The 9,132-nt window shown below is 38.3% G+C and overlaps 1 protein-coding gene across 2 annotated transcripts in view; it reads right to left on the minus strand.

Moving 5' to 3' along the window:
* Positions 1-215: 215 nt before the first annotated feature.
* ETF1 (eukaryotic translation termination factor 1) overlaps positions 216-9,132 on the minus strand; it is a 29,469-nt gene continuing 20,552 nt past the window's right edge. Inside the window, exons 3-11 of one of the 2 annotated variants that reach the window (XM_005209423.5) lie at positions 8,953-9,128; positions 8,434-8,573; positions 5,808-5,946; positions 5,335-5,525; positions 4,677-4,806; positions 3,982-4,137; positions 3,514-3,578; positions 2,705-2,852; positions 216-2,530 (exon numbers count right to left, since the gene is read on the minus strand). In XM_005209423.5, the coding sequence (XP_005209480.1) occupies positions 2,448-2,530; positions 2,705-2,852; positions 3,514-3,578; positions 3,982-4,137; positions 4,677-4,806; positions 5,335-5,525; positions 5,808-5,946; positions 8,434-8,573; positions 8,953-9,128 (1,228 nt within the window). In that variant the 3' untranslated portion in view covers positions 216-2,447. The remainder of the gene's footprint in view (positions 2,531-2,704; positions 2,853-3,513; positions 3,579-3,981; positions 4,138-4,676; positions 4,807-5,334; positions 5,526-5,807; positions 5,947-8,433; positions 8,574-8,952; positions 9,129-9,132) is intronic. The other variant, NM_001076254.1, reaches the window with a different exon arrangement.

Raw genomic sequence — 9,132 nt, forward strand, 5'->3', positions numbered from 1 at the left:
GCCCAGCAACTGGAACCTCTTTCCTCTGGCGTTAACACTGGGATCACGGCCTTTTGCATATACACTTCCATAGGCAAATGTAGCATTAGACAACTAAGTCTATGGCTGAAAAGTAACTGAGGAAATTGCACATGCTTTGGAGAGCTCATTCACACTGTCTCCACGGCTCAGACCTTTCTTAGAACAGTCCTAAAAAATCTCAAGCACACGAAGTATATTCTTAAATATGGTTTAATACTCTTCTCCATTTCTGTACATCACAACACCAAGAGTTTGCTGTTTAGGATCTCTCTGTAGAGGCTATAGAGAATGCAAATGCTACGGTTTTCACCCCCTCTTATGTGTTTGTATTGTGTAAGTGTAATACATATCAGTATATATTGATACACACATCAATATATAATGCAATATATATCACTGAAGAGAACACATTGATTAAAGAAATACAAAAATTTGGCATCATTTCCAAACTTAAATAGTAAAAATAAAAACTACAAAAGGAGCTGCATACCCTAAATGTATCATGTGAAACAACAAGCATATTCAAAAATGTAAATTTACATCCAATTTCTCTGATCTTGTCATATATCACATCAGACCCATTTACAATGGCAAAACCCTAAGGTACTGCTATGAAGAGAGCATGTTTGCTCACTCTTGGGTGTTCTGCAAACAAACAGCAGAGCCCAAAGAAAAAGCCTGTTCTGGTGAAGCCTCCCGCATTGGTGAATACCAAAGAACTGACTCTTCTTACTGGGGGTTGAGACATCAGGTTATACATTGACAGACAGTCATTTGGACCTCAGAGTACAGTGTTGAGAACCAGAAGCTTTACATTTAAGACATACTCCCTTCATTCAAGTGAAACAGGATTACTGGAACGATAGGCAGGTCTGCAACCTGGGAACAAGGAGCTGGTTCAGACCAATAAAGCTACGAGTGACTGAGTCAAGTCAGTGAAGAACAGCAGTCAGGCACTAAAGTGTTAAAAGTACCCAATTTGAAAATCAAATGCACCCCACTACCCTAGCAGTGTGGGGTGATACCAATCGACTTTTAAAACCTTTGGTCCTTCAAAGTCCATTTGGTATACTTTTTTCCATTGCTACCACTGGGCACGTCCTATACACTTTGTTCACTGTCACCACCTCAGGCACCCTGTCCGTGACCTTGCATGTTTGCTGGGGTCAAGTCTGATTTACAACCCAGCTGTGAAGCCTAAGCTTCAGGTTTTCAGGCCCACTTTTGGGTCCAACATGGTTAAGTCCTTGGTGCCAGAAGCTGTGTCCCCATCCCTTCCCACCCCTGCCCTTCCCACCCTCCTCCCATAATTTCTCCTATGAGAGGTGCTTGTAAGTCCCATATTTGAAACAGATGCTCCAACCCCACCAGGAGGTCAGGGGTTTACAATTACATGCACAGTCATACATGTCTCGTCTGTCGTTCCTGTGAAAAACCTTGCAGTTCATTTTTTAAAAATCAAAACATTCACATAATCTCATGCCATCCAACACAAGGAAAACACGACCACCTCCCTTTTGCAAGGACAGACCCAAGCAAAATAAAATATTTAAATATCTTTGCTTCCACTTAAAATTGCATGTTTTATTTCTCCCAATTCCAGCAATAGCATAGAAGTCCCATCATATCCATCCCAAACTGGTTTCTAGTATGCAAGATTATGTGAACCTTTGTCAAAGCAGTTGATGGTAAGGGCTCCCAAACCCTGGGCGCAAATGCGCCTGCAAAACAGATGGAAGGAAACAGAGCAGTGGCCCAAATGCTTCATGTGTCAGTTTATCTTTGCAATGCAATCTGCATCCTTGAAACTGACAGCCTGGAGGGGACGGGTAATGTGAGGGAGTGAAGTTGAAATTGCCTATTAGCTCACCCTTTCAACATTAAACAGAGACCGAGAGAAATGGTTCCAACATTTCACCACATATATTTCTTCTTATGCAGTCTAAGCTGAGAATGCCATGTAAATGGGTCACTGCGAAATGCAGCAATTTAATTTTTCTCCAATCAAAATAAGAAACAAACCAGTATATCTCATTTCTATTAACTTTTGAAGGTTTACAGCAGTTAAAGTATTTTTGCTTCTATGTATGAAGGTTAAAAAAATCTTTTTGTTTTTTCCCCATAAAATACAAGAGCAACCAATTTCACCATCGAGTAAAAGTAAAAACTGGGATTCTTTTTTAAATTAGTCCAAAGTGGCATTTAGGAACTAGTTGTAGGCTGCTGCGCTGACACCATGACAAACCAAAGTGTAGGGTTGGGTCTGGTTTTGTTTCGGTTTTCTTTTCAATATCCAATGCTCATGGATTAAGTTCCGGAAATGTTCCAATTGTAAGGCAGGGATCTGTTTGGATTCCACCACGGGTATGCTCCTTGGGTTGGATGCTGGAGGGTGAGGCACGTTTTGCCGGACCCATGTCGACTACCTAGTAGTCATCAAGGTCAAAAAATTCATCATCTCCTCCTTGGTATTCCATTCCCTGGAAATCTACTCGGTACCGCAAGATACCTATGGGAACAAACGAACAAACAGTAAATAGCTGTGGCTGACAGGACTGGAGGGTGGAGAGCAGTCCCCTTGCAGAATTACAGCACACCTCTCTGGAAGTAATGATATTTTTGGGATACACAGGAAAGGTTGTGGCTGAGACCCTGCCTTTTAGTTTTCTGATTTGCTACTCACCTCCAATTCCACCAAATCCTTTGACAAACTGGGATCCTTCTTGTGACTTATCTGTGACAATTTCCAACGTAGCTCCAAATTTTTTATAGTTGTTGGCAAACCACTCCAGAAGGGGCATGCTCTCAATCAGCTCATGTTCTTGTCCTGTCTGCAGGGGCAGCCATGAGATACAGAATCAGTAGGATTAGGATATATCAAGACATGGATACTTGCTACCCTGCCTGCCAACATTTCCCTCTTCCTCTCAGATCTATGGTGTATTAAACTGTAAGCAAATTATGGGTTCTGGCGACATAAACGCCAACAGCACAGAAATTCTGATTACTTCAAACAACATTCCTCCCCTGGCTCTAGCATCAGTAATGAAATGTTAACACACACTTGGCAGTTTTTCAATTTATGGTTCCTCCCATTGTCTTGAGAAGTCAGGCTGTTAAAAAGTATCTCTAGACAATATTCACTCAACAGCTAAGAGACAAGACACAACTGCTTTTTTGGAGGAAACTTGTAAAAACCAAAGTTGTCCAACTCAGAATTTGAAGATGCTAACAATTAAAAGGGACCTGTGTTGAGCAAGTAAACCTTTTTATACTTAAAAAAAAAAAGAACCAGGGTAACCATCACCCACCCTCCTTCCTTGGAATCAGACTATTATGTGGCATACGGGAGTGGACCACCTCCTGGTACTCCCACTGCTGACCAGTAGAGGTCTGGTTTCCCAAGGCTGATGCTACTCTATGCTGCCAGTGCTCTAACATACAGATTTATGTTTCCTTGCATGTATCATCAAAGCATAAACAGTCACATACCTCTTTGTCTGTAAAATGAGACTTATCCTTCTCTTGTTCTGGAGTTAGATAGAGAATTTTCTCCTCTGCAGTATTGGGGGGAAAAAAAAGTGTTAACCTGCTTTTCAGATACTAACAGGTTTAAGTTCCATGAGGTGAAAATTAGGTTAGATGAAAGGACTCCTGAACTGATTCTACCAACCTTCTTTTCATAAGCACATTAGTCAGTATGCAGTGAATGACTGTCTACCAGGTATACTGGTCCTATCATAAGGAAACATCAAAGACATTTAAGATACAGCCCTTGTCCTCAAAAATCTTAGGCAGACATTTATCAGTTCAATAGGGTACAGGCTGGAAGTGGGGAACAAGATATACATCTGCCTTTTGATTGCTCCTGAAATCAGCCACCTTATCCAATCTCCACCCCAGGCTTCTTGAATACACAGGTCAGTAACAAATGGAAACCTTATTTACTAATTATCATACCTTCTGTGCCTTGGCAATGAAGAACATATCTCATGATATCCAGATTTTCATAGACTATTAGAATCTCTACAGCTCCCATTTCTAAAGCCTTTAGTGTATCTTCAACTCCAAAACAGTACTTGCCCGTGTCCTGGCTTATTTCATCAAAGTATCGCCCTGTGGTTAGGGACAGGTCAATAAGAATGTATATTAATGTTTCTTTTTGTACATATACACCTGCTTACTCAAAAATCAGAGAAAGAGAAAAAGTCAACTTAAAAATAACTGCCAAAAGTTGGTGAAAAATCACACCACTAGTCAAGGCTCCAGAAATCGAGTCTCAAGAGGTACCATTTAAGCCAAGTACATAATCATTTGGAAATGTGTGTGTATCAAATTGGAAACACAGCCAAACAATGGCCCTATTAATCTTTAATTTGAGCTTTTGAATTATTTATCACTCTAAAACAAAGGATAACATGGGAAATTTGACTGAAGTTTGGTTCCTACTGCCAAAGGGTAAAAAACAGGAAGAAAAACAAACATTTGTTAATATTAGACATGATAACTAAAGGATGATTTAAAATAATGATTCCATTGAGGAGGATTTTAATAAAAATGCTAAACCTTCCTCTTTTACCCTTCTCAGTGTCTTGTTTTGTACATACACACATACAAAAACTTTTCACAGTAAAGAAATTGTATTTCACTGATACCTATTAATTTCTTCTCTTGAATAAACTTCACGTTGGAGAGGACCTCAGTAGATAATTCAATAGCTTGATTGAATCCATTTTCACCACCATAAGATATATCAACTAATTTTAAAACTTTTGATTGCAACCTCTGACACACAACAAAATTAAAAAAAAGAAAAAAGCACATCATTAGTACTTCAAAACACCCTTACCAAGACCCATTACCTCTTAATGGCATGCAAAACTAACCAGTGAAACCTCAGGAGGAAGAATATGGGGAAAGGTGCCCAATTTATTCATGAACAGGTCTCATGAAGATCACCTCCCCAGCCAACTGTATTGCACATCCTATTAGACTTATAAAACCAGCTCCTAGTTTCTTTGGAATCAAACTTCAATTTAAAGCCAATTATGGCAACCTACTAAAACCAGGGGCCAACACAGCGCCAAGAAAGATTCCATCCCCAAATGGCTGATTTCAAAAGAAAGTAAGTCCAGACATGGGGGAATATCTAATATTACAAATAATACACATAAAATTTTGCCAACACAGACTGAGGTTTTTAACATGGAATTTATTACTGTAAAAGAAAGAGATGTGCACATCCCAGCACTCACAGAACTCAACTACTCCCACCTAGAAACTTACATAATGGAGCATCTACTTCTCACTTACCTGATCAAACATATCAGATTGACTTAGTTCAGTTTTAAAGTCAGCTGATCCAGCTAAAACGAGACCAGCCACATTCACCTTGTCCCCAGAAATAAACAGCTGCACAGCAGTCTCAGCTACTTTTCGAACATAGTTATGTCGCTTTTCCATTCTTAAACGGGCAAAACGCAAGGCTGACTGACCTCCTCTACCTTTGACAAAAAAGTGATGAGAGAAAAAGGCATTTATTAAGTACATGACACCCTGCTAATTAAAATAATTATATAACCGTGCTATTTCCCAAGGAAAGGTGAAAATCACTATTCCTTTCAGAATAAAATCGCTTTTAGTGAGTGAACACTAATTCTGTAGTCAAAAGAGTCACAAGTAACAATGCTTCTCCCATCACCTGAGATTACTTTCCCCTATTACACAATTTGCTTCCTTAATGCTGGACACAAAGGAAAAGTGTTCATGTTCTCTTCCTGGATTACCATGTTTCTTTGGGAGATCCACAGTGAATTTGTGCAGGACTTCTCTTGTATTTCCTTGGAGTGTGCCAAAAAGTGCACCACTACCATCTATTACAATGAAGCCAAACTTGCTATCATCTGAAAGTAGTGCTGTAAGAGCCTGAAAAGCAAACACAGGTACCACACCATAAATCTCAAAGCTTTGCAAAATTAAGACAAAATTCCAAAAGGACATATACAAGCCCTTTCCACTCAGAACAGTATGGAGTACTACAGGAAAACCATTTCACGGAGTAATTTAAAGGCTTCAGCTATAAATATGTAATTCACATAGACAAATCTGAACCTGATGCAGGAGAAAACCAACAATATCAATGGGAAGCCTTTTTACAAAGCTGACCTAGGCACAGGAACCCAAAACTAATACAGAGTTATAGGGATCAAATTCTTCCTAGGTTGTCTTTAGACTGATGGTGGTCTAGAGAACATAATATTCAAAGTCTAACCTCCAAAAGTTGACTTGCTGTTACCATTAATAATCCCAGCATTAATAAGCAGTATTTACTATGGCTAATAAGAATCTTTTGTAAATCAATTCTAGAATAGGAGTACTCACTGAGGACAAAACCCAGAAACCGTCTATAAAAAGATCTAGTTTTGAAATGTTTCATTTAATTATGCCTTGAGTAACATTAATGACATCAATATCTAAAATTCAATTTTAAAGGTACTATAGATAATAATTCTGAATTTTTATGAGAGAAAATTCTTCTGGGTTAGTATTATACCATTGTATTTCTGCCTCCTGAAAGAGCAGATCTTTAAATAGATCTGGGACCCATATAGATGGGCAAGAGTTGGCGTCTATAGACATGGTAGATGACTAATTACTAGGTGGCAGCCTCTATAGAGCTAAGAAATTATTACCCATACCATTTAACTGAGGAAGAAAACAGCTCTTCACGGACTGGAAAGCAGATTAATCACTAAGAATCACCCTTTAACCAAAGCATACTTGATAATTAGCATTAAGACATGAATATTGCCCATGTTAAAAAATTTGCCTTAAGACTCTGTCTTCCAATACAGGGGGGTACACGTTTGATTCCTGGTCAGGGAACTAAGATCCCATATGCCACAGAGTGGGGCCAGAATTTAAATAAATAACTTGTTTAAAAAAATTTTTGCCTTATCCCAATTACCTCTGTTATAACTTGACTAATTTAGGTTTTCAGCAAGCCTGCTCATCAGGGAACAGACTTAATCCTTCATAATAAGAATATATAAATATCCTGATTAAACACAACTTCAGTTGTGTTGTTCAGTATGCCACATGTGTAGGTAGTTTGTAATAGTTAGAGCCCAAACAAACAAAGCTAGTTAAGACGAAATGCTATCTTGGAAAAAGTGTTAAGGTTTAGAAAAACCAATGAAGCTAACTTAAGTAAGTAAGGTAAAACTACATAACATGAGTATCATGTACTATTTAAATCAAGAAGACTCAAAATCTGCCTTTATCAAAGCAGATACAGTTAATTGGAAGAGGGTGGCAAACTGCCTCCCTAATGAAACTTTTGCCATAAGGAGGCTGTGACAGCCAAGAGAAAAATCAGTCTCCACCATCTATGCAATCGCTCAAGATCCGACTGGAACTGAACTTCCCGTCAAGTTAGCAGAATCATCCATTGTAAACTGCGTTGACAAATGTCAGTTCTAATTCCACTATAGAGGTTTTCCCCTATGTCGATGAAAGGCAAGAGACTGAACTAGAAGCCAGCTGTGAATTCCTGATTGTTCTACTGTTGACTGATTTAGGTCACTCTAATGAGGTCTCCTTTCTACCCTTAATGTTCATCATATTATGACACTTCTGTCACTCAAAAGTTTTTTTTTTTTTAATGGATGGGGAAAAAAGCTCTTATGGTCCTGACTACTCAAGATTTTTATAATTTGTGAGCTGAAACTAAGAATGCAAGAAATATAGTCAAGTATCATGGATACATAAGGAGACCTAGAGTTCAGGCAGTCATTTATTTCTTTGCTTCTAATTAGTTCTTCAAACACAGCTTAGCACTTTCCTCAAATATGCTGAATATTCACGTCATTCATTGTCATAATAATGTAATTTTTTTTTAAAGAGCCAGCCTTATAAAATGGAACAGTTATTTGGAAAACAGCCTGTCAATTGTTGAACTGGTTAAACATTAATTACTGTATGACCCAGAAATTCCACTTCTAGCTTGTATACCTGCCCCCCCAGTGAAGACGTATGGACATACAAAACCTTGTACACGTATGTTCAAAGCAGTATTATTCATAACAGCCAAACAGTGGAAATGACAGTTTCACCAAATGATGTTAATAAGTGAAATGTGGCATATCCATGAATAGATATAATGTGGAAAATAGTATTTGGTAATAAAAAAGGAATGAAGCATAATACATACCACAAAATGGATGAACCTTGAAAACACGCTAAGTAAAAGAAACAAGCCACAAAAGGCACAGAAAAACAGATTAAGGGTGGCCTATAGCTGAGAGATCTTGGGGTATGGCGGTAGGGACAGAGGAAGGCCTGGGAGTGACTGCTAATAGCTATGGTGGATTTCTTTTAGGGTAACAAAAACATTCTGTTTTAACTTCTTACCTCTGTATGGAATTTGTTGTCACACAAATACAATGACGTATTAATTGGTTTGAAAGGTTCAAAGTCAATGTTGACTTTCTTTTCCTTTCCTTCTTCTGTTACAATTGTACCACAGTAAACAACCAGGCCATTTGGAGGTACTGCAAAGAACAAACAATTTCCCCACTTATATACACACCTAATTTTCCTCAATTAATAGGAAATGTTCCCACAGCCCATTGTTCCTGCCCCTTTAAATCATAATTTTCATGAAGTACAAATATCTGTAAATTTCTCAGGCAGATTTCTCTTCCTAATTTTGAAACTTGAGATGTTTTCAAAAGGATTTATTATTTTAAGTATAGTACATACTACTTAACTTTCAAAAAATAACTTAGGGAAAAAAAAAAAAACACCAAAGGAACACAGCTTATGGCTGGGTAAAGAAAGCACTTGGGACCAAAAGCATCACAACAGAATCAAAGTGGAAAATACAACCAAGACAAAGTAGAGGAGGTAAATGATCAAGCTCCAGATTACCTTTGTTATAAAGTTTGAGTCTTTGTTGTACAGATGTAATGGCTCCCAGGACTGAAAGGCGGTTTACTCGTGACTTAATGTTAGATGCAGTTCCAAACTCATCTGCTAACATTTTTGCCACTCGTGAAATCTGGTCTTTGGGAGGAATGATCAACGATATCATGCTTGTGCCATTGCTGT

Source organism: Bos taurus, chromosome 7 (assembly GCF_002263795.3).
Source record: "Bos taurus isolate L1 Dominette 01449 registration number 42190680 breed Hereford chromosome 7, ARS-UCD2.0, whole genome shotgun sequence".
NCBI lineage: Eukaryota > Metazoa > Chordata > Mammalia > Artiodactyla > Bovidae > Bos > Bos taurus.